The sequence below is a fragment of the Capra hircus genome, chromosome 10 (genome assembly GCF_001704415.2).
Source record: "Capra hircus breed San Clemente chromosome 10, ASM170441v1, whole genome shotgun sequence".
Classification (NCBI taxonomy): Eukaryota; Metazoa; Chordata; class Mammalia; order Artiodactyla; family Bovidae; genus Capra; species Capra hircus.
In genome coordinates this window covers 99,044,084-99,070,640 of record NC_030817.1, presented here as the reverse complement: position 1 = coordinate 99,070,640, position 26,557 = coordinate 99,044,084, and the positions used below count along the sequence as shown (strand labels likewise).

At 41.2% G+C, this 26,557-nt stretch overlaps 1 protein-coding gene across 2 annotated transcripts in view; it reads left to right on the top strand.

Annotated features, from left to right (window-relative positions):
* Positions 1-26,237, top strand: part of NREP (neuronal regeneration related protein) — a 32,793-nt gene extending 6,556 nt beyond the window's left edge. For both annotated transcript variants that reach the window (XM_018053735.1, XM_005685030.3), the window contains 2 exons: positions 19,278-19,355; positions 24,491-26,237. In XM_018053735.1, the coding sequence (XP_017909224.1) occupies positions 19,278-19,355; positions 24,491-24,616 (204 nt within the window). In that variant the 3' untranslated portion in view covers positions 24,617-26,237. The remainder of the gene's footprint in view (positions 1-19,277; positions 19,356-24,490) is intronic.

The following is a 26,557-nucleotide window of genomic DNA, read 5'->3' as shown; positions in this document are numbered from 1 at the left end:
TAGTTGGATCACATTCATTTCTTTCACTGACCAGCTAGATTATAGACTTCCAGAAAGTTTAAAAATTTCATATGCAGTGTTTAATGAAATATTAAATATATGTTAGAAGCTCAGTAAATATGTGGTCCATACATACTAATATCTGTTAAGCTGAACTTTTAAAAAATCCATCCTTAATGACTTAATCTTGTTTAGTTTTGATGGACTATTCTTCTAAAGAGCTAGGAACTTGAAGTGAATGTAATGTTAGCTTCCACAGCAAATTATCTTCCATTATTTACTAGGAGAAGAAAAAAATTATGATTAAGCCATAAAACCGCTTGTCAGAAAAGAGTGTCTTGCAGTTGCTCACCTTTATCAACATTTAAAGCCATCCTCTGAACAACCTGCTGTGATTCTCGCCCTCTAGGTTTGATCCAGCTGTGGTACTCAAAACTGACAGCAACTTTTTCCTAGAGTCCTAAAAATGCCCTCTGGGATCCAGGAGAAACTTTGCTCCTAGTACTGGAACTTTAAAGCCTTTGCTTATTTCCAGTATGATCTCATTCTGTGCTATCATGTAAATGATCCCAAGAAAACAAAGTCGCCATGCATAGAAGCACTGAAGAACCTGAGAAGAGTTAGTAGGCTTGTGCATCTATTCCTATGTCGACTGAACAAGCATTTTTTTTTTTTTAGTATTTTCTTTGTGCTAAGTTTGTTGCATTATGGAATGTAGATTTATATTTTACTTGTGGCAGGGAGACTAATATGCATGATGGACTTAATGAATTGTGATATACTCTAGTGCCAAATTGTAAGATGCAGAGGAGTGGTATCACTGGAGACTGGGGATTGGAGGTGAATGCTTTCTTTTAAGGAGGTAGAAATTCACCTATACCCAGAGATGACAGATACATGGTTTGTGTGCTATCGCTGCCTCCTCCTCCACTTGGGTCAGACATTGCGAATCAGTGTCTTAACACACATCATTATTATTATTATTCATCCTGAATATGATTTCCAAATCTTCACTGTCTTGTTACATTAACAACTGATTGGAGTCGGCACAGAATTTGAAACCTAGAAGGTCCTTGAGAGCAGGTACTGTGCCTTCTTCACGTTTTCAGGGCTTAGCATCTATCCTTAGTAACTATTGGGTGAATGAAGAATGGGTAGATTTAGATGAGAGAAAAGCATATTTCTGATAAAAGAAATACATTTATTAGAAAGGTATGCTTACAGGAGTGAGCATAATACATGTTTACTGCATTAGTGAATGTCCTCCTCCCTATTTCAGGCCTCTGTGCTCACAAAGACAGACCTCACACACTAGACCTAGAAGTCAAGAACTCCACGTGCTGAGCTAGGGGCAGCCACCGCGCAGGCATCTTGGAGATGGCCCCAGGCTCCCACTCAGGTTCCAGCCTGTCTCAGGCTCTTTGCATTTTGATTGTGCCCAAGGAAAAAAGCACACATGGTCATTCACATACAGCTTATTTACTGCTGCCTCTCGCTGTCCTTGGGCTGTGGTAGAGTGGTAAGAAGGAAGGTCCCTAGTTGGAAGGAATAGGGAAGGGAGCACACTTAACCTCTTTCTTGGGAGCAAGTGGCTGCACTTCCCCTGGTAAATGCCAGGGGGTTCCTTAGTGTCCACTTGGCCAGAGAGGGTGCTGCTTCTGTGCCACCTGTGAGAGCAGACCCCATTCTTCCCTTCTTTGCGGCTAGCCATGTGCTAATCAGTCGCAACTGCACAAACCCAGCTGGTTCTCTCTACTTCTTCCTGATTAGCCAGACGTACGTATTCAGAATTCAAGCCAACGCTTACATCATCATAATAAAATTGTTTACAATTTGAGGCCTACGGACCGTTACTAATTTAGACAGTAGTCTAGTGACCATCATAAGGGAATCTTATAACATGATACCCAGAAGTTGGGGAAAGCCAAGACCAAGAAGGATTTTTCTGGAATCTCTTCTGGAAACAGGACAGACTCAGAAGGCATCAGCTGCAAGATTTTCAATATGAATGATTTTACCAGTTCTTCTGGACCCTTCAGGTGCGGTTGGATTCATCCCCTAGACAGTAAGTGACATACATAAGCACTGTTTCCTTAAATTCCTTATGCCTACTCCCACATCATACTTTTAAATATTTTTTTCAACTTCTGTGTTTTAAACCGTCATAAACTGAATATCTGTGGCTGAGGAGCCATTCCAGAACTATGTGAACTCGTGTTTTATTTCTAGCTACTATAGCATTTATTTTCTTAGAAGGACAGGCTACTTGTTATTCTGAACATGCCCCAGGAGGCCCTCCCCTCTGTGCCTTTGCTTACTCAGTCCTAGAAAGAATGCTCCTCCGGACAAATAAAGCTCTTCTTCCAGACTGAATTTAAATAACAACACCTCCATGAAACTCTCCCCAGGACATCTAGCAGGAATGATCTGCTCCCTGGTACACTAAACACACACACAATATTCTACTTGTGGCTGGCTTCTTTCTGCATGCCTTTCTACCCTCCAAGACTGTAAACTTGAAGCACAAACACTGACCACTAGTAAGTGAACATCAGACCTCTTCTTATGGTGCAGTTGAAGCTGTGATGCCTCTTTTTCCCCTTTTCCTGTATCAGGATGATGAATTCAGTTTGGGAACAGTTGAGAGGGAACTCTAGAACAGTAGTGAAATTGACTGGCATTCTTTTCCTACAAAGTGAAAGGAACCCCTAACCTTCATGGACCTTGAAATAGATTACACCTCCATGAGCCAGTCTAACCACAGCTCCAATACCTGTGGGAACTGGCACATCCTTAGTAACCAATAAATGTCTGTGAAATAAATGAACGAGTGGGAGCTCAGGAATACATGGAGATCTATTACTTCTGGGCAGAATCAGGTGGCTCACCTTGAGATTTACAACTCGTAGTAGCCCCAACACTTTGCAGGGGTGTGACAGTTCTGATTATAAAATGTAGGACCCAGGAAATTAAATCACTACACACAGGTGATGAATTTGTTGCTGAAAACCATCTCACTGAACAAAGAGGCCTCAGTGTTAGGGAGGTAAGAGGGGAGAGTTAAGTGAAATGTCAACATGATACAAAACCAGCTCCTCAGTTCTGCGCTGCCTTCTGCACTGTTTAGACAGAAGAGGCCCTCAGAGTGTCCAGAAATTTAGTTTGATGTGGTCTGCTGGAAGAGGACTCTCAGCTTTAGGGTGGAGTCACATGTCCATCCGGAATTCTGGCTGGGGGATGTCACTGTGCTTCAGGTCATCGATGTTGTATTGTCCAGCGGTCCACAGTTTGCCTCTCAGCAATCTGACTGAGTCAGTCATGATGGTAGAGCATCATCTGCTCTGGTTTCACAAGGTAATGAATTCTTTACAAGTAAAACAATGGCCTGTTGTTACCTCGGAATGGTTTCCGATCTAAGCATTGTGCCTAAGAAGTCGCTCAGTTATGTCCAGCTCTTTGCCACCCCATGGACTGTAGTCTGCCAGGCTTCCTTGTCCATGGAATTCTCCAGGTGAGAATAGTGAAGTGGGTTGCCATGCCCTTCTCTGGGAGATCTTCCCAACCCAGGGATCAAACCCAGGTCTCCTGCATTGCAGGCAGATTGTTTACTGTCTGAGCCACCAGGGAAGCCCTAGATTTATGTAGCTGGAGGTATTTTTAAACCCTTGATTTTAACTATGCTTGTTCAGTATTCATCCTAACTCTCATAGACTAAAATACAAGCATCATGCCTGTTTGAAAAGGAGAAGGGAAAGATATTTAAGAGAATGCGGTCAATGAAAGGAAGGTCTGTTTGCCCCTTTTATGCTGAAATTGGAAATCAGAGACATTGATTGGGAAGAAAGGAAGAATAGCTGAATAGTTGTTGCCAGTGAAAATATGAGCCAGGGACCTCTACCAATACGTAATTAAAACAAGAGGGAGATTGATAATGTGCACAAAGTTTTGGTGTGGTTGCCCAGTTCTAGCTCTTGTCCCTTCTCCCCTCCAGCCCTTACTCAGATCACCATCACACGCCGCTGTCCTTTGATTACTAGGGCAGGTAGCAGCTTTCCTGTCTGAATTGTGTTTGATACAATTCCAGCTGGGAAAAGTACTGCAGTCTACTGACCGAACAGGGGGAATTTACAAAAGTTGTTATGTTTAAAATGGATCCAGGCATTTTGTGGTCTCTTTCATTGAATGAAGTCAGTGTCAGATATAGTAGAAATTAGGAGAAGATACTGTGTGTTTGGCAGCCAACATTCGAAACTGTCAAGGAAAAACTGGATTCTGTGGTTAGATGAATTAAACTTACTGACTAAGATACTTAAAAACATGACCCAAGTAAGGGATTGTTATTAAGGACTTTCCCAAGAAGGACTATTTCTTGCCCTTCGGTAAGGCATCCTAGTGAAAGTTACCAAAAGGCTTACTGAGACCATGCTGGGGAAGTCTGCCGTCGGCAGGCAGTTGCCGAGCCTCTGTACCGTGGTGCCACGTGGGTTTGGCATGTTTGAGCATTTAGCCTAGTGCCTGCTGCGCTGTGGGGACTCAGTTAACACTGACTGAAAGAAGGAATACTGGGCAGAGAATGGACCTACTATTTGAAACATGCAATCTCATGGACTTTCTGAGGCAGCATGGTTATGAGAATTAGAATTTGAAAAGATGAAGTCGTTAATTAACTCTCACCTTTCCTGAAGAGATATCCCAAGATTTGGTGGCTTAGCTCTAAAGAAACCTTTTTTTTTTAAATGTGTTTCCTTTGCTACTTCAGCACTTGCAGTCCCAACTAATGGGGAATTGTCTTTCCTAAGATGTTCATTCTCTGGAGTTGAAAGCTACTTACTAAATATTCAATATTTCATAGAAAATCAGTATTTAGTAAATATTTTTTGATTTATTGATTGGATAATTAATATGTATACTCAACCAATTTAGTTAATACAGCAAAAATTCTGCCCACATCTTGGAGCCCTTCTCATCTTTGTAATTTTGATCCTTTATTACCTAGATTTGATTGTTTCCAAAGCCTGAATGCTCTGGACCCTATAAAAAAGCTGTATAACTGAAGTTCCATTTCACAGTGCCCTGTGGAGACTTGGTTCTAATTATACATCATGGAATGCCTCTGGCCCTTGTATGTTTTGCTCGCATCTTGATAATAGAGTCTTAAATTATTCTGATCTTGTTATCAAGGTCTGGGAGTCAAATCTCTACATCTTTTCATTTCATCTTTATTAAGCCTATTCCTTTTTCTTTTTTTTTTTTTTTTCATGAGGACTGCTTTTTAAACTTAAATTTTATTATACAGGATTAACTGTCTACACTGTCACAGTCAATTCAATCAAAAATTCAATTAAATGTGGTTTTTGGCATCATAGAAACAATTCATCTGATAATTAATGTGAATTTTTCCCTGATTGATCAATGTTCTTATGTTGTTTAGACAAAACCAGAGGTTCGTCATGTCTTTGACTGAATGAGTACAGTATTCTACATGTGGTTTGAGGATCACAAACCACTTTTCTTGTTATGTGCTATTTGTTACCTTCATGATAGTAATAACTGATGGCTGGCTTGTTCCCTCATCTCTGTGTTTCCATTTTGTCATTAGAACTGATTGCATTTCTTAGACTATGTTCATTAAAAGTTCCCAACTAGAATCAGGTTAGATTTTTCTTTCTGAATTACCATTCTTAATAGTTTATACATGCCTCTCTATTCTCATAAGTATTTATTTGCTTCCTCTTCAACTAGGATCACTTGATACTTATATGTTGTGTATGGTTTACATAGCTGCGTATTATTGATCAAGAGTTTAATTCTCCTTTGATTAAACGGTTTGTTTTGAAATTGAATTTTTGAAAAGCAGAGTTACAGTGAACATGATTTCTAATGGTATTTGTTGAAAGAAAGATATTCTGAATTAGATTGGCCATTGCCAGGTCATCAGAGAAGTTGTTTGAGGGTTTATTTAGGGGTCATATTAAAACAATTTGGCTTCTCAGCAAATACCCTTTATAATTAGCTGCAGTGTTTGCTAGATATTTGTATTGTGGTGAACATTTCCTTCCAGGGAAAATTGAAAAAAGACAAAACTATGGTGATCAGTGTTGCTTGGGTTTAATTAGATCCACAGTCTTAAGGTAGCCAAGTGAGAGTTGCTGCTCTAAAAGCTGTCTTTCCCCAGTGACTGTAGCAACAAATGGACACTGGCGAGCATGCCCTGTGTGCCCTCCAACAGTGCTGAGTGTCTTAGGCAAGTTATTTTTTAAAATTAACTTATTTTAATTGGAGGCTAATTACTTTACACTATTGTGGTGGTTTTTGCCACATATTAACATGAATCAGCCATGGGTGTACATGTGTCCCCATCCTGAACCCCCCTCCGACCTCCCTCTGCACCCCATCCCTCAGGGTCATCCCAGTGCACCAGTCCTGAGCACCCTGCTTCATGCATGGACTGGTGATCTGTTTCACATCTGATATTATACATGTTTCAATGCCATTCTCCCAAATCATCCCACCCTCGCCCTCTCCCACAGAGTCCAAAAGACTGTTCTGTACATCTGTGTCTCTTTTGCTGTCTCGCATATAGGGTCATCGTTACCATCTTTCTAAATTCCATATTTATGCGTTAGTATACTGTATTGGTGTTTTTCTTTCTGGCTTACTTCACTCTGTTATTTTTGAAGGGCAGCTATTTATCAAACATACACACACACGAAAGAAAATACAGCTAGCAGAGAAACAAATATTTTTGAGAAAACTTCTCTTGATAGTAGATGTCAGCAATCCAACTAAATTCCATCAAAAGGGCACCGCGTAGAGATGCTCAGCACCTACTGAGGGATTGAGAGCAGGCCCCGCTCTCAGGGCCTCATGGCGCCACTGCAGCTGGCTCCAGGGAAATAGCAGACAAGACTGCTATGGACAGACCATGTTCTCTGAGAAGAGAGGCTGGGTGTGCATCCCGTCTTCTCCATTTCTTGGCTATGTGACCTTGGGCAAGCTCTCTGACTGCGGAGCGTCCTCCTCTGTCGGACGGTGAGGCTGATGGTATGACAGCTGACCCAGGCCCACTTAGTTCATCTGTGCTGACCCTGTTGCCATGGCCTTACATGTGCTGATGCATTTCATCCTTTCAGCGGCACTCTGAGGATTAAAGGGGTGTGCCTGGAAAACGTGCCTAAAATTTAAAAAAAGAAATTATAATGAACTCCAGTGTGCATTTCCCACGGAAAACTGTGGCTCTCCAAAGTTAGATACTCTGCCAGTGTGGGTTCCAACAACTCTCATGTCTTGCTCACAGTTCCCTTCCTTTTGCTGATTGGTTTACCATGGAAGAAGAACCGAAGGGAAAAGCCCCAAAGATGTCAATATCAGTGTCTTCTCTTGTCTCAGAGTGCAGTCAGGATTTAGAATGAAGTTCTGAGTTTCCAATGCTGTTTTTTTCATGCTAATTAGAATATAAGTGATCCCTTTCCCAGAGAATTTAGCCTCCTAATTTGGCATTCCTTTTGCAGTCATCTTCATGACTCTCCAGGTATTTACTGATGACTCCCGGTCCCGAGACACCGTGTCCATTTGGGTCGACGGCCACTGCCTTTGGTCGTCTCTGCTTCCTGTGGCGCTGCTGGACTGGCCTTTGTCAGGGAGAAGCCGCCTTCTGAGTCAGACCGCACTCAGTGGGCCGAGAGTCCAGGTGGTGTGCAGGGGCACATCCATCCTGACCTTCTGCTCCTCTCTGCTTTCAGTTTTTTGCCAGTTTCCATACAGGGCAGTTCCCCAGAAGCTGCACAGTGCCCCAGCACTTAGGACGTGCAGATACAGGTCTGGCTGTGTTCCCCTCTTTAAAGCCAAACTTCTTAAAAGGTAATCAACTAGCGTCTGATTTAAACCAAGTTTAATTACATCCTCTCCATAATAGAAACCACTTGCCCTCCGAATTTGGTGATCTGTTTGCTGTTGAGAGTTATCTAGTCTTCAAATGACCAAGACAGTACCTGACAAGCACTGAACTGTGAAATGACTTTTGCTAAATGCTGAGCAGTCTGCAGCTGCCAGCAGAAGACGGTGCATTGGTGGAAAGAGTGAATAAATTCTTTTGGAATGAGCGCTTTGGGAGAAAATGCAAACTTTCTGGAAAAGTCAGTCTTGCATATGTCAGCGATAGGAATGCTTTGAAATTGTTCATAAGCTCATCAAAAGCAACTGGCTATCTCATTATGCACCCAGATCAAGAAAAACCCCAAATCCATATGTCCAGATAAATATTTATTTCACTAGCTTTTAATTTAGGGGTTTAGGGGAAAAAAAAACCCTTGAGTTTCGAGGACTTTTTCTTTCACCTTGTTGGTGAAAACTTTCATAGATTTTAGTGAATAGCACAGTAACTTTAGAACAAGAAGAAAGAAAAATTAGCATTCTTGGTGAGTAGAAATCAGACTTCTTATAGTTATATGAAGGTGAAATTCAGTATACCTAAAATTACTCAAACTGGCTAATAAAAGCAAGTCTAGATGTTTCTTATTAACCTTGGAATGTGCTTGGAAAAGGTCCTGCTAATTCCAGATGTCTAGTATTGGAAAGGGTATCAACAGCATGACTCATTTGTAGCAGAGAATACCGTTCAAAAATTCTCAAGTGCAGTTTGGTGCACTCAGGCCCAATACGGTTTTCTTTTCTTCCTTACAGTGTTCATTCTGTCTTTCCGTCTTTTGCTCTCTTTCTTTCTGCCTCCTTCTTGCTTTCTTCCTCTCCTCCCTCCCTTCCTTCCCTTTCATCCTTCCTTCCTTCTCCTACCATAAAAGCAGGAGAAACATTGCAAAATGTGGTGTTTCTAATTTCTTGGTTGCAAATGAAAACCAATTTATATAAGGGAATAAGGTGGTCCAGACTTAGAACTCAGATGTGTTAAGTAAATATTTACTCTGGTTCCACTCCAGGGAGGTAAAAGATTTTATTAACATATTTGTTGAGGTCATGGGGCAAGGAAAAGCTTATGCTGTGCTTAAATGCCTGAGGGGCCTTTTCTTTCTTTCTTTTTTTTTTTTCCTTGCTAGTTAACAAAGGCCAGTATTTTTTATCCCGCTGAAAAGAGCAAATGTCTTATTTTTGTGGCCTGTACTTTCTTATTGTTCACTCACAAACTGCTTAATCTCAAACCAGAGTTTTAAAAAGCTGCTTTATTTTTTTCCTTTGTTCAGAAAATCTCTTCTTAGATATCCTGTATGAGATTTGTTTCCAAGCTTTCTTCTTGTGCTTTTTCTCCTGGTTTACTTTGGGCTGTTATCAGCTGTTTGTACTTTGTTTTGTCTTCATCACTGAAAAGAAAAATTGCCCATTAAAAGTCTAGATTTGAAGTGTTGAACTTAATTCCTTGAGTCCAGTCCGCAGTTTGGCTCTGCTTAGCATACCAGGCTGACCTCCAGCACAGGGGAGGGTGTCTTGGCAGAAATCTGAGAATTCCTCGATCAGTAACTCCCTTTTTTGGATTTATGGAGCCTTTAGGTGGATTGCTTTGTGCTAAGCATTTTCCTATTGGAAAGGAATGAGGCTGGGATGAGGAGTTTGCCCAGCACAAAATGTTTGCAACTGACCTCCAGTTCAGCGTGCTGGGTTCACCAGCTGCTGCTGCACCCTGCCTTGAAGCACACACCATCCAAAGCCCCAAACTCACATCACAAACGGTTTCAGAGAGTGGTGACAAAGCAAAGTCGGGTAATGTTAACCTTTTGTGGCTTGCTTCTGACTTGATTCCTTGCTCCTCTTTAAGTCTTTGTTTTTATTCTTAGAAATCAAATTTTTAAAAACTCAGCAGCCAAACAGGCAGAATATTATATTGTGGTACAGAGTGACTGCGAAAGCTCTTTGTGCTGACGATTAATTTCACTTGTAAACACTTTCATTTTGTTGCCAGCGAGGAGACTTCCTTTTCCTTTCTCTGCCTCGTTGAAATCTAGAAATGAAATTCCACAGCTGTCAGGCTCCCACATATTCATCAGCGGCCTCTCAAGATGGCTTCACAACAGGCAGAGTGAATCTAGAGGATTCTACTGTTAAACTCTGAACACCGCTTGTTTCAAACACCCCAGCTCACAAAGGAAAGAAATGAATCCTTTGCCTGCCTGACCTGTCATCATGGGCAGTAACATAATCTGCTGCATAATAAGAGTAAAATGTGGACAGTTTCTGAGCTCACAGTAAACATCTGCACCCAAAGCAAAGTTAATTCGATGGGCTTAATCACCTTGTGTGCTGTGAACCACAGTTGTCTCCCCGACCCCCATTTCTACAGGTTAAGAACTTATCAGGCCATGGAAAAACCAAGAGTGTCAGCAGGTATTGTAGTGCAGCAGTGTCCTAAAAGATCATCCCTTCCTTTCTAGCAGGAGGGCATTTGTGGTTGAGTGCAATAGTCAAGTGTTTGTAATGCTTTCTCTGCGATTATCCATTGGTTACCACAGCCAGCTTGTGTGTGATGCACACACGCACACTTAAATTAGATCCCTCTACTTTTCACTTAGTTCTCCAACCAGAATGTTTGCCAACTTAGGGACCAACTATCACATGTATTTTACTTTCTAGAATGTGCAGAGATGACGTCCAGTGTGTGAATGACCCACCGTTTTCCTTTTTGGCCTCCAATTGCAGCGCCTTTTCCCTGCTGTGCACGCCATCTCCAAGCAGCATTCACAGGGTTAGGCAGAGCTCTAAGACTTGGTCTCTAGAGAGACAGCTCAGCGCATCATCTTTTGGCACCATCTAATCCTTGATGTAATACTGTTCAGAGAAAATGATCCTTGTAACTCATTTATGGTTTCAGTTTACATTCTGCCCTCTCACATGACCAGTCACACCTGGGAGCAGACCAGCTTTTGAGGGAGATTCTTAATAGGGCCACTTCAAAGGGTATTTGCAGAAATGAAGTGCATGTGTGTGCACATAAATTCTGTCTTACAGTACTGGGTTTCATAACCTCCCAGCCAATTAGGCAGAATAAAAGATGTACACACACATGCATGCACACACACACACACACACACACACACACTCACACACAGAGTAATTGGCAGAGAGATTATAAAATATACTCCCTTGCTGCTCAAAGAATTAATTATGCAGGTTGGACATCTGCTGCTCTGGCTTACTCTTCTAATTGCAGGGGGTGGGCACCTCTCTTTGATAAATCATAAAAGGGCCATTGTTTAAGCACATAGAACCCCACAAAGGGTAGAAAATAATGTTATAATTATGGTTGTTAACAACCAAGCCATGCGGCATCTTCATCACAGTTTTCTGAGAAGGTATGTTCACTAAAGTAAGCAACATACATGTGTGTGGTGCATTTAGGCTCCAAACAAAGCCATGATCCTGCCTTTGAAGATTGTTCTCATCTAACAGTCTCCCCAAAGAAATACTGATAAAGATGGTAAGTGAGTAGAGGGAAATATGGATTTAGAAACAGGTAATAAATAGATATAATTCAAAATTTTCATGCAGTATAGTAGAAGTGATAGGAAGCATGTCAATTAGGTTGATTCTGTATATGGACTGTGTTGTTATTCTTTAGTTGCTAAGTCGTGTCTAACTCTTTTCTACCCCATGGACTGTAGCTCACCAAGCTCCTCTGTCCATGGGATTTCTGAGACAAGAATACTGGAGTGGGTTTCCATTTCCTTCTCCAGGGGATCTTCCTGACCCAGGGACTGAACCCACATCTCCTGAATTGGCAGGCGGATTCTTTACCACTGAGCTGCCAGGGAAGCCCGAAACTTTGGTTTATTTCTTACAAGATATTCCCATGTGCTTGCATTTCTGAGATGCTCACGCCACCACCACCAAGAGAGAATTTGGTGAAGCTTAAAAAAGGAAGTTGGTTTAATAGGTGTTTATGAAGAACACAAACTTCAATCCAGAAAACTGAATATATGGGAAACAATTTAAGCCACGTGTCCACTTACAGAGCATCATTTGACATATACCAAGAAGAATGAGCAGCTTTGGCGTCCAGCAAGAACAAGTGACCTCCAAAAAGATAGATCAGCTTATCCTTCTTTCTGACCTACTTGTTATCAGCACTTGAAAGCCCCTCAACCTTCTATCTTCCTTGGCTTGCATCTGGAAGCCTTTATATACCCTTGCAGATCTGCTCACTGCCACCCTCATTTCCTCTGTTGACAGCACTACTGGATGTCTTGCTAAATGTTTGTTTTGTTTTTTAAATCTATTGATAGTTATTCTGAGAACTATTACATTTGACGTAACCTATACTTTAAAAAAAAAAAATGCATCTAAAGCACACTGTTTATTTCTAGTCAAAGCTATGGTTTGTCCAGTAGTCGAGTATGGATGTGAGAGTTGGACCATAAAGAAAGCTGAGGCTGAAGAATTGATGCTTTTGAACTGTGGTGTTGGAGAAGACTTTTGAAAGTCATGTATAAGGAGATCAAGCCAGTCAATCCTAAAGGAAATCAGTCCTGAATATTTATTGGAAGGACTGATGCTGAAGCTAAAGCTCCAATACTTTGGACACCTAATGCAAAGAACTGACTCACTGGAAGAGAGTCAGTCTTTCTGCTGGGAAAGGTTGAAGGCAGAAGGAGAAGGGGACGGCAGAGGATGAGATGGTTGGATGGCATCACCGACTTGATGGACTTGAGTTTGAGCAATCTCTGGAAGTTGGTGATGGACAGGGAAGCCTGGCATGCTGCAGTCCATGGGGTCACAAAGAGTCGGACACCACTGAGTAACTGAACTGAACTGACTCATTTCCTAGAGCTGTCAAAACAGAGTACCACAGACTAGATGACTTAAACAACAGAAGTTTACTTTCCACAGTTCTGGAGTCTTGAGGTCTGCAGTCAGTGTTGGCTTCTTCTGAGGCCTCTCCCCTTGGTTTGTAGATAGCCATCTATCTCCCAGTGTCCTCAAGTGTCTTCCGTGTGTGTATGTGTGTACTAATTTCCTCCTCTTATAAATACACCAGTCGCATGGATTAGGGTCCACCCATATGAACTTATTTTAACTTAATTGCGCTTTATATACCCTATCTCTAGATACACTTTGAAGTACTAGGGGCCAGGAGCTCACATACAGGCATTAGGGGGAGCACAACTCAGCCCCTACCACGTTTAAATGGTCTTTTAAAGGATCCAGCACCCCACTGTCTCCCTCCCCTGACCCTTGATGTGAGCCCCTAGGTGACAGGAACCCTGTCTCTTTTCTGGTGGTATCCAGAGTCTAACTGTCTAGCACACAGCAAGTATTTCAAAAACTCCTGATGAATGCCTGCATGGACAGAGGTATTCTGAGTTATTTGATAGTAAAGATAATGTCTATCATTGATATTTTTTCTAAGTCATTCATATTCGGCTCTGTTCAGTTCAGTCACTCAGTCGTGTCCAACTCTTTGCAACCCCATGGCCTGCAGCACCCCAGGCCTCCCTGGCCATCACCAACTCCCGGAGTTTACCCAAATGTCCATTGAGTCAGTGATGCCATTGAACCATCTCATCCTCTGTCGTCCCCTTCTCCTCCTGCCCTCAATCTTTCCCAGCATCAGGGTCTTTTCAAAAGAGTCAGCTCTTCGCATCAGGTGGCCAAAGTATTGGAGTTTCAGCTTCAGCATGAGTCCTTCCAATGAACACCCAGAACTGATCTCCTTTAGAATGGACGGGTTGGATCTCCTTGCAGTCCAAGGGACTCTCAAGAGTCTTCTCCAACACCACAGTTCAAAAGCATCAATTCTTCAGTGCTCAGCTTTCTTCATAGTCCAACTCTCACATCTATACCTGACTACTGGAAAAACCATAGCCTTGACTAGACAGACCTTTGTTGGCAAAATAATGTCTCTGCTTTTTAATATGCTATCTAGATTGGTCATAACTTTCCTTCCAAAAAGTACATGTCTTTTAATTTCATGGCTGCAATCACCATCTGCAGTGATTTTGGAGCCCCCAAAATCAAGTCTGACACTGTTTCCACTGTTTCCCCATCTATTTCCCATGAAGTAATGGGACCAAATGCCATGATCTTAGTTTTCTGAATGTTGAGCTTTAAGCCAACTTTTTCACTCTCCTCTTTCACTTTCATCAAGAGGCTCTTTAGTTCCTCTTCACTTTCTGCCATAAGGGTGGTGTCATCTGCATATCTGAGGTTATAGATATTTCTCCCAGCAATGATTCCAGCTTGTGCTTCTTCCAGCCCAGTGTTTCTCATGATGTACTCTGCATATAAGTTAAATAAGCAGGGTGACAATATACAGCCTTGACGTACTCCTTTTCCTATTTGGAACCAGTCTGTTGTTCCATGTCCAGTTCGAACTGTTGCTTCCTGACCTGCATATAGGTTTCTCAAGAGGCAGGTCAGGTGGTCTGGTATTCCCATCTCTTTCAGAATTTTCCACAGTTTATTGTGATCAAAGGCTTTGGCATAGTCAATCAAGCAGAAATAGATGTTTTTCTGGAACTCTTTGCTTTTTCCATGATCCAGCAGATGTTGGCAATTTGATCTCTGATTCCTCTGCCATTTCTAAATCCAGCTTGAACATCTGGAAGTTCACAGTTCACATATTTCTGAAGCCTGGCTTGGAGAATTTTGAGCATTACTTTACTAGCGTGTGAGATGAGTGCAATTGTGCGGTAGTTTGAGCAGTCTTTGGCATTGCCTTTCTTTGGGATTGGAATGATATTGGTGATAGAATATTGGAGTTATTGGAATAATTGGAATTTTTGGTGATAGAAGCAAGGTCTGATGGTATAAAGAGCAATATTGCATAGGAACCTGAATGTTAGGTCCATGAATCAAGGCAAATTGGAAGTGGGCAAACAGGAGATGGCAAGAGTGAATGTCGACATTCTAGGAATCAGCGAACTAAAATGGACTGGGATGGGTGAATTTAACTCAGATGACCATTATATCTACTACTGTGGGCAGGTATCCTTTAGAAGAAATGCAGAAGCCATCATAGTCAACAAAAGAATTCAAATTGCAGTGCTTGGATGCAGTCTCAAAAACGACAGAATGATCTCTGTTTGTTTCCAAGGCAAACCATTGAATATCAGAGTAATCCAAGTCTATGCCCTGACCAGTAATGCTGAAGAAGCTGAAATTGAATGGTTCTATGAAGACCTACAAGACCTTCTAGAACTAACGCCCCCAGTAGATGTCCTTTTCATTATAGGGGACTAAAATGCAAAAGTAGAAGTCTAGAAACACCTAGAGTAACAGGCAAATTTGCCCTTGGAGTACAGAATGAAGTGGGGCAAAGTTCTGCCCAGAGAGTGCACTGGTCATAGCAAACACCCTCTTCCAACAACACAAGAGAAGACTCTACACATGGACATCACCAGATGGTCAATACCGAAATCAGATTGATTATATTCTTTGCAGCCAAGGATGGAGCTCTATATAGTCAGCAAAAACAAGACCAGGAGTGGACTGTGGCTCAGATCATGAACTCCTTATTGCCAAATTCAGACTTCAGTTGAAGAAAGTAGGGAAAACCACTAAACCATTCAGGTATGACCTAAATCAAATCCCTTATGACTATACAGTGGAAGTGGGAAGTAGACTTAAGGGACTAGATTTGATAGAGTGCCTGAAGAACTGTGACTTTGTACAGGAGACAGGGATCGAGACCATCCCCAAGAAGAAGAATTGCAAAAAAGCAAAATGGCTGTCTGAGGAGAACTTATAAATAGCTGTGAAAAGAAGAGAAGCAAGAGCAAAGGCGAAAAATAAAGATATATGTATTTGAATGTAGAGGTCCACAGAATAGCAAGAAGAGATAAGACAGCCTTCCTCAGCAATCAACGCAAATAAATAGAGGGAAACAACAGAATGGGAAAGACTAGAGATCTCTTCAAGAAAATTAGAGATATCAAGTATCTCTTTCACGCAAAGATGGGCTCAATAATGAACACAAATGGTATGGAGCTGACAGAAGCAGAAGATATTACGAAGAGGTGGCAAGAATACACAGAAGAACTCTACAAAAAAGATCTTCTCGACCCAGATAATCACGATGGTGTGATCACTCACCTAGAGCCAGACATCCTGGAATGTGAAGTCAAGTGAGCCTTAGGAAGCATCACTATGAACAAAGCTCATTGAGGTGATGGAATACCAGTTGAGCTATTTCAAATCCTAAAAGATATTGCTGTGAAAGTGCTGCACTCAATATGCCAGCAAATTTGGAAAACTTAGCTGTGGCCATAGGACTGGAAAAAGTCAGTTTTCACTGCAATCCCAAAGAAAGGAAATGCCAAAGAATGCTCAAAAAAGTCATTCAGATTAGAGTCTTCAAAACACCACATATATAGGAAAGAATGAAGCTGTTATGTAGGTAGCATGGATTTCCAATGATCTACCATCCTTTCCCCAAACCAAAAAAAAAAGTTTATTCCCTTTAAGGTTTCTGTGTCCAGGGATTTGCTGAGTTCTTAAGAGACCAGCCAGGCAGATGTTAATAATGTAAATGAGATTCTTCTGTCTCTGCCATTTTGGGGTTAAAATTCTGACTCTGAAGAAGACTATATGAATTTATCACAAAGCCAAAATTACATTTGTCTTTCCTAACACCGATGATGATTACTTTATGATTCACACACTAAAAAAAAAAAAAAAAAAAAAGCCTAATTAGAAATGCCTTTGGTCACCTTATAGCTAAATTGACATGTTGTGCAAGAGCAAATTTGAGGTATGGAAGGAAGTTTGCTTCCTCATGAGTTGCTAACAGATACTCATGTTCCTAAGTTCATTGGCAAATATCATTAGCTGTTTTGCTTTTAAAAAAGAAAGTTCTTAGAAAAAATTATAAGTATTGGGACTAAGTATAAGACTTTCTGAGAGGCAAGCTATTTTCCCCTACAAATCCAGCCTGGGATGCTTTAGTATTGATGTTTTGGACCTAGAAGTTAAATGCTAATGTAGTGTCATTTTGTTAAAATAGTATATCACAAAAAAGCAGAAGAACACATATATAACATTTAATTGATTTTGCTTTTCATTGCATCCATATGCCTACTAAGCTTATATATGTATTTCTATCACTATTTTTGGTTTACAGTGAAATATTTTTTCTTGCTAATACCTGTCATGTTTTTAATTATACTTAAAGCATGCCTTTAAAAGCAGTAATATAGAGATGTCATCATCTTGTATCTGTTTATATTAAGTGAACTTACAGTGGATCCCAATCTGAGATCTAAAATTTCCCAGAGTGGGATTTTGTATACTGTGACTTTTCTTTTAAGCCTCAAAGCAAAGCGAGTGTATCTAAGATTGCAGTTTTGTTTTCTTCACCCATTCCTGGTTAAAGAGAATGTCGCAGTGGCTGTTTGTCCCAAATGAGGCAGATGGTGGAATTTTACTAGAAGGAGCTGAGCAGAGGAGGGGAAAGCTGAGCAAGAGGAAGGAGTTTGAGACTGGGGGAACCACATGGCCCAGAAAGCAGGCCCAATCCAAAGTCAGCAAACAAGCCCAGTTCTTGCAGGATGAGCTTTCCAATATTTAAGACCTAAATGTGTATGGTGGCTGTGGGCTGGTGTAATTTTGAAAGAGAGGTTGTAGGCAGTTTGCATTCTGGAATAATTTGAGGGCATCTTTTGGAGAAGGCAATGGCAACCCACTCCAGTACTCTTGCCTGGAAAATGCCATGGACGGAGGAGCCTGGTAGGCTGCAGTCCATGGGGTCGCTAAGAGTTGGACACGACTGAGCGACTTCACTTTCACTTTTCACTGTCATGCACTGGAGAAGGAAATGGCAACCCACTCTAGTGTTCTTGCCTGGAGAATCCCAGGGACGGGGGACCTGGTGGGCTGCCGTCTCTGGGGTCGCACAGAGTCAGACACGACTGAAGCGACTTAGCAGTAGCAGCAGCAGTTAAGGTGCCAATAACTGAAATCCCGCTTTAGAACTGGGAATCTGGCTTGAGTTTGAGCCTTATCCTGTACACTGTGTGACCGTTCTGAGTTGCAATTTCCTTTTCTCTGTAATGATAAGACCTATTCACAACTTATAAAATCAGGATAAATTAGGTAATGTACACAAAATTCCTTTGTTCAGTGGCATGTGCCATAAATGCTACTGGAATTGAGCGAAGATAGTTTCTGTTAGACTGTCCCACAGAACCCGCACAGCCATCCACATTTCATGCCTCAGACCACATGGACTGACATTGGGACATTGATATCGTTGCAGTGAACCCAATGATTAGGCTACCACATCTAGTGCTTTCAAAAACAAACCAAAAAAAGACACATAAGTATTTGATAACTGATTAATGAATTGAGATTCTGAATGTCATTTATTAAATGTAAAGCTTATTTACAGCATTTATAGAGCCAGATCTGCAGGGGATCTCATCTAATTTTCTCCCCTCCCTTAAAGAAGGGCTGTATCAAATGTAAATTAGCCCTGACAGATGGTGATTGGATTCAGTTTCTAAATTTCTTAAGGAAGATTTCACAGTTTTCCTCTCTAAATTCTTTCAGTAATTTAACAATTCTTATGCCAAGTTCTTCCTTACAGCTGACCTAAATCTGTACTTGTAAAAGTGCTTCCTTATCTCCCTCCTCCTGTCTTTACCAGAGATAGAGAACAGCTGGCCAGCAGCCTTCTTATGATAATAACCCTTTTTAGTATTGAAAAAAGAGTTACTCAGTTGGACTCAATCGCTCCATCTCATCCACCCCTGCACCGCTCCCCGTTTATCAGCTATTCTCTGAATCATGCATGACGATGCCGCCATCCCTCGCCCTGTCCGTGTCAGACCCTTGCTACTTTCAAGCAGCTGGGCAGACCTGTGGCTCTGGGGAGGAGGCAGGCTGCAGCTTCCTCTCCTCCCTATGCTTTATGCATCATTGAGCCTTCTAATAAATGAATCAGGATAACCCTTAACAGTGTTGCGCGAGTACATGACACATTTATCTCATAAACATGGAGTTCTGCAAGTATGCTAATCACAGGTTGCTTTGGGCCTCCCAGTGCCTTCGTTTGCTTAGCCAGTCAGGCCGTGATGCTACCAGTTTGCGTGCTAAAGATAACACTGATTGATATCTCTGCTCTCTTGAACTTAGTCTTGGAAGACACTAAGCTAAAATTCTCCTCGGAGTGTGGAATATGCACATTGATTGAAAGAGAGAATGGGCTTCCCCAGCTTTCTAAGTTGCAACTGGGAAATAAGTGACCATTGAGGACAATTGAGCTCATTAAGCTGATCCCAAGAGGTTTCAGAGTGGCTCCTCTTTTTAATCTGAATGTGTATGCTTTTATGTCTCTCTAGGTTTATTACCCAGAGCTTTCTGTCTGGGTCTGTCAAGAACCATTTCCAGACAAGGAAATGGAGGGAAGGCTTCCTAAGGTAAGATCTCCAGCTAACATTTTGTTATGGTGGTGTTGTTTTTTTTTTAAATATAGAAACAAACAAAAACAGCTATTCCTCATTTTAATACTCATTACTGTCTACTATAATAATCCATTAACCTGATACCATAATCCATAACCTATTATCATCTTGGAAATAACATGTAGTACAAAAAAGAAAATATCCTGATATCCTGTGATTCTTACAGTTCATATTAGCTTTCTTTCTTGATGCCTGAAGTCCAAAGCAAATTTTCATTTAAGAACAGTGGAACCAATTTGTCAAATATACATTTTACAGGTTTTTTAATTTGTTTGTTCCATTCCGATGTAGATAAATCCAAATATGAATATATCTAACTAAAAGGTCTCTTAAAAGTATAGATGATGATAATTTTTTTTTGGTAATAATAACTGACTATCTGATAAAATTACCCATGAAACAAAACAGAAAGAATATTAAAAAGCTGCTATATTTTTTCTTCTAAGTTTTAGGCACCAAAGTATTTTCTATAAACATGCTTTCATTGCTCAGACATTTGCAGTGTGACAGTTCTCTGCCGTAAGAAAATTTGTAAAATTTACATTTTAGATTTCAGCAGCATTTCAAAACAACAACAATAAAAACATTTACCAATTTTTACTGTAGATACCTTTGAACTTTGCTTGTGAGGGTAAATTTCCATTTGACCTTAAGCAAGGAGGACTCTATTTTTTACCACTGACCTGTTGATTCTGCAGTTAAAAAAAATAGAGACCAGTGAAAATACAATTTCCATTTAAAAATTTCTTAAGTATAATTGACCAGTGGAAAGGACTCCCCAACTATTACTGTCATTTCAACTTTGGTAAACTATCTTGAAGTCAAGTCACTCAGTCGTGTCCAACTCTTTGCGACCCCATGGACTGTAGCTTACCAGTCCATGGAATTTTCCAGGCAAGAATACTGGAGTGGGTTGCCATTTCCTTCTCCAGCGGATCTTCTTGACCCAGGGATCGAACCCAGGTCTCCTGTATTGCAGGCAGATGCTTTACCGTCTGAGCCACCAGGGAAGCCCAAACTATCTTACTTGCCCTTAATGGTTTCAGCAGTTCCCTACCTTTTACTGACAGGCAGACATTAGTTAAAGAGATTATGTTGACTGGCAGTTTGCATTGAAAGAAAACAGTCCTAAATCACTTTTAATCTTTCAGAGAATTTCTGAAGGTCAAGGTCGAAATCATTGGCAAGAAAGTATGTGAACTAAATGATTTGGTCCCTGCCTGGGCTAGACTTTTTCTGATCTTGTAGAGTTGGAGTGGAAGTGAGCAAAACTACAGGAGCTTTATTTAAAACACACTCACACCCCACCACTGCACCACCAGGGTTGCAGTAGTCTAGACATTCTTTGCTGGACCACCTCAGGGCATAATTTCCCTGAGTAGCTGAGGGTAAGATGTGATCGTGGAAGGGAAGAGGGGGAGTATAGCTTTTTCATTAGTTTTTGCCCCATTCAGGAGTCCAGAGTTCTTGTCTTTGATACTGGTAGCATCAACCAGACAAGCAAGATTGGCCAAATTCTTCAGTGAAGTCAGCATCCCTCCCTTTCCTCTTGAAAGGGCATCTGAGTCCTGGGCCTTGTCTGCATTGAGGTATGCTCCAGGGGGCTGGTGGAACCTGGAATTCAGGTCTTCTGTTATTTTGAGTTCTTTCCTCTCTAAATATATGAATAGTATTTTAAGCATAATATATTTGTCCTTTTTCTAGCTGTTGCCTTCTGGAAAAGTACATCTTTGCATAATCATAAGAAAAACAACCCTGGCTTACTTGGCCCAAAACACATTATTGAGTAACTGGGGGGACTCATGTACTAACAGTCATCAGCAGGGAGAGCCACCCAGGAGCACAGTCTCAGGGGGCCCCTGGACACGTATCTGTATCTCCTTCTCCAGCCTTTTGGTTTATTCAAGTTCCTCAGTCCTGTAGGGACTATTATATGAAGGATGATGGAGGAAAATAGGACAATTTTTGCATAAAATTCTTCCAAGGTCTAACCTGTAGAAATAAGACATCTTCCTGTCTCCTCTTTGAAATACCTCCTTCTCTTGTTGCAGAAGCTTGAAATTCCTTCAATGGGCACAAAGATATCTTTTTTTCTCTCTCTCTCTCTCTTTTTATTAATGAATAGGAGGTAGGGACTGAAATCGAGTGAATTCCAGCCTCCAAAGGAAGGATGCACAGAACGTTAGCTCCCCAGAAGCTCCCCAGGGTGTCTCATATCAGAACTCCCTGCAAGGCTTGTCACCACTGCTCTTGTTACCCCCAGTCACTTGGGTGGCTCCCATATAGCATGTTAATTTCAGGTCAGGCTGGAGGGACTGCTTTTGTCTCTGTTGCCTTAAAATCTAATAGAATGTTCAGTCCATAGTAGGCATGCAGAATGTGAATAATGAAGGCAGGATACATCTGAATATTTGGGGGTCTTGAAAGAGAGAAAATAAATACTAAAAAATGGTCAATTCAAATAGAATCTCCTTCGAATTTTGTTTTCCTGGAAGAACTTCTTTCCAAATTACCCATATCCCACCCAGCTCCCACCCAGCTCCCATCCATTTTGATTTTTGTTTTTTCATGGAAATATGAGAGTAGTAGGGCTGACACATATGAAGACCAACTGATGTTCTGTACATTCACTTGGGAGTAAGTCTGAAGTAGGCAGTTTTAAGGCCAGCCATGATGTTAAGTGAAGCGTGTTAGGAACTTTTGATTTCCTTTTCTAGGCCTATGACAGTTAGCATTGAATTCTTCATCTGTCTAAAACTTGTTTGTCATGTCCAGAACTGTGATGCTGACTGGCTGACACAAGAAGAGAAGCAAACGTTATTTTAAAGACATCGGGTTTCAGTGGATTTCTTTTTTAAATAGTGGGATTGCATGCCAAAATTTCAAAATTGAAATTATTTTCACAAAAGAAAGGAATGGCTTGATATAATGCTTTTGGATATTTTTCTGGATCCTTTAGGGCATGTAAATGATGAATAAAATTTTAATTTTCTGGTTTGGCCCTTTTGGCATTTAATGATACCAAACAACCTCTAAATCACAGACTAACACTGGAACATTAAAGTACATACAGAGTGGATTTTATATACATTCTGAAAATGTTACATGCTCTAAAAGTCTGAGATTTTTTTTTTAAAAATTTATATAAAACAGATGTTTAATATGAGAACTCTGTACAGTAAATAAAACTTCTTAAAGCTGAATTCTCTGTTACATTTAGTTCACTCTGGGGTTGCTGAGTGAACTGAACAATTTGGTTTCAAGTTGTTTGTGTGTCTCTGATTTCTGAATTCTTCAGTTCAGCTGCTCAGTCATGTCCAACTCTTTGCAACCCCAGGGACTGAACCTTGCCAGGCTTCCCTGTTCATCACCAACTCCTGGAGCTTTCTCAAACTCATTGAGTTGGTGATACCGTCCAACCATCTCATCCTCTGTTGTCGTCTTCTTCTCCTGCCTTCGATCTTTCCCAGCAGCGGGGTCTTTTCCAATGGTCAGTTCTTTGAATCAGGTGGCCAAAGTATTGGAGCTTCAGCTTCATAATCAGTCCTTCCAATGAATTTTCAGGACTGATGTCCTTTAGGATTGACTGGTTTGATCTTGCAGTCCAAGGGACTCTCAAGAGTCTTTTCCAACACCACAGTTCAAAGGCATCAATTCTTTGGTACTCAGCTTTCTTTATGGTCCAACTCTCACATCCATACATGACTACTGGAAAAACCATAGCTTTGATTAGATGGACCTTTATCAGCAAAGTAATATCTATGATTTTTAATATGCTGTCTACATTGGTCATAGCTTTTCTTCCAAAGAGCAAGTGTCTTTTAATTTGAAGGCTGCAGTTACCGTCTGCAGTGATTTTGAAGCCCAAGAAAATAAATTCTGTCACTGTTTCCATTGTTTCCCCATCTATTTGCCATGAAGTGATGGGACCGAATGCCATGGTCTTAGTTTTTTGAAAGTCGAGTTTCTTAAAAAGATTCAAATATGGTAATTTGTAAATTACAAAGCATGATTATCACTTTAACCCAAGTACCTATGTCCAGTCAAATTGGCTTATTATAACTATCCTTTTAGAACATGTGGCCTTAACAAAAAGAAAACAACAACAACAACAAATCCCAACAGATCTTTTAAAACCATAATGGATTTTTTTTTTTTCTCAAGAAAATTCCTGTACTTAATGGTTAGGCTAAAAGAGACTCTTGCCATATGTTCAGTGTTTTCATTCCTGAGTGGGGCATAACATCTGGTTTTGATAAGACCTTTATTTTGTGTCATCGCTTGGGCAGATGGGCCCCCTTGTCCTGTCCTCCTGCTGTGTGATTGTGGTGGGGATCGCCTCCCTGTGGGCGCTCAGTGGGTCCTCAGTCACAGTGTATTTGGATTCTCCTAGTCAGATACACAAATCCTCGCTCATCAGGATTGTGAGGATAGACTAGAAGAGCTGCCATCAGTCCCAACTAGCTGAGTCTCCCGCTCTCTGGCCCTGGTTTCCCTCTCGTCGCCTCCCCAGCCCCCGCCCACATGATTTCCCTCCCAAACACTCGCCTGTCTTTAGTGCCCACTTTTGGTCCTCACTGTAAGGCCTGTAGGGCCTGGGCCACTTGCTTCTAGAATAAAATGTTCATAAATTATATTTGTTGCAGTTGTGATATGCTTTAAATATTTTTACTATGTATTATAAAACAATTATCCCTTTCCACCACAGCCATTCAACTCTTAAAAAAAAAACCCAAAGTGTTAACACTCCTAGGTACACTTCTCACCCAGTCTTCTGTCAGGCCATATTTGATCTCAGAAACTGTCTTTAGAAACCTGACTTTGGGGAATGCTGCCTCCCACATGGCTGGGCTCAGCCCTTAGAAAAGCACTTGATTCTACTGCAGCCAAGGTAGCTAGTGTTTAATTACTTCATGCCCTCACAGACCTAATATTTACATTCAGGTGAACTGTGTTTAATATGTAAACTCTGCAAACTGTTGGGAGTTCAAGGATAAAAGCTGGGAGGAAGAAGCAAAAATGTTCAAATGGTTTTCAAAGCACGACTCAGTGTGATTCTTTCTGTGTGTGTCTGTCTGTGTGCTCTTCAGGGAAGACTTCCCGTCCCCAAGGAGGTGAACCGTAAGAAGGATGGCGGGATCGGGGCTGCCTCCCTGACTCCACTTGGCGGCAATGAACTCCACTCCCCAGGAACCAGTTACCTCCACTCTTTTTAATCACCTCCATTTGTATTACATATGGTGTATGGGTATTGATGAGGTCATGGTATCATATATGGGATTTTTTTCTGTGTAAATCATCAAGTATAAGAAGAAACTATGGGACTCTGAGCCTTGCTTTAGAGATTGTACAGTGGACAAATAGGTATCATCAAACCAGTTTTTAATCATTCTGACTCAAGTGAAAACGCTCAGAATTTCACACTGTGAATCCACGTTTACAACCCTTACAGGTGGGCCTTCAGGCCTGGTTTGCTACGACGATGTCTTCCACAACTCAAACTCCCTCTGCTCTCACACAACCGGTCCACTTCTGCCTTTTCACTCACACAGCTCCTGACTGCTCTTGCAGAGGCTGAGAGTCCCCCCCTTTTTTTTTTTTCATTTAGATGTAACAAGCCTAGTAGTTTATGTTCATCAACTGTCTGTATATCTCTATATTTTATCCATGTACTCTTTTGATGTATAGCAGTAGTTTGAAACTCATTGTTTCCTTGTGGTAAGTGACCGAGATGCTGCCACAGGGCCCGAGACACTGATGAATGGTGCTATTTTGGACTTTCAACATGCTCCTTGGCGAGGTAGCTCTGATGGAGTTAGTTTTTATTTTCATGTTCTAAGAAGGTGTTGGTACTCTGTCTCCCTGAATGTCGTTCTCTAGACTGGATTGACTTGTCCTTGTGTCTTCAGTGTGGCTTTCTTCTTCAGCGCTGTAGGTTGAGCGAGTGCCGCCGCAGAGCAGGAGACGCCCGTCTCACGGGCTGGCACTCCCGGACGCGCAGTCACTGTAGCGGGAGCAATCACAAAACTGTAATTTCCTTACCAAATCCCTTCCTTTCGGTAGCCTCGCCTGCCTCACTTAGTGAACGAAAAGCAATAATTTGACAGGCGTTTTTAGGTGTCTCTTTTGGTTCTTTCATTTGAAAAAATATTCAGGGGGAAAGGGGCAAATTTTTTTTTTTTCTTTTTATAAAAGCCCTCTGGGGAAAAAAATTAGCATTTCAGTAGGAACATGAAAGTTACACCTTTCCCAAAAATTAGGTTGAAGGAAATGTCTTTACAAAAAAAAAAAAAAATTTTTTTTAAAAGGCAGAGCACTCTTTTTCAACAGTCCTGATAAGCAAGGTGTAGATTTTACATTTTTGTCCTTGCTCCCAATGAAATGGATAAACAAAAATACAATCAGACAATACCATCAACTCATGGAATGTTGTTGTGTTAGCCAGTCTGAAAGCCCACCTTGATTTTTATATAACTGTCTTTTAGCTCTTCCTTTGACAGGGCAGGCTTTGCTCTGAACTGTTCCGCTTCTGACTGTTACACGCCGACTGACGCATGCGCTGCACTTCTTCCTTCTCTCCTCGCTCCCCATTGGCCTGAGTTTCCTGTGCATTTGCCCCCTACCTCCTTTGTTAGAGTAGGTATTTCCGCTGTGTAAATAGAGCAAGAAAACAGTATTCTGCATCTGTGGCATTTACGTAGAGTTGCAGTTGTGTACTGCTGAATATGCAGGCTTTTGTAACAATGTGATCTTTACTGATGCACTCACGACAAGTACCCAATGTATTTTAGCTATTTTAGTAGTATTTGTTCAATAAATATGCAAGCTGTATGGTAACTGGCTTGGCTCATCATTGGAAAGGCCTACTTTGGAATACTTTCACTGTCTCATGTTAATTCGTGTGCTCTCAGAGACCCAAGAGTAGATCCAAGGGCAAATATCAAAAGAGATAGAATCAGCTCTGTCTTTCATGCATTTTCCCTTCCGAGGGTTTTATGAGATGAGGGCCTAGGCAACGGCTCATTGGGATGGTATTTGTAGCGCTGCCTATGGATACAAAGGAGGATTAAACCAAGACCCTTTTATTTCTGTACTTTTGTTTTTCTCTTTCCGTGCACTCCCTCACACCTCAAAATATTCTTTTTTGCCCTTGCCAT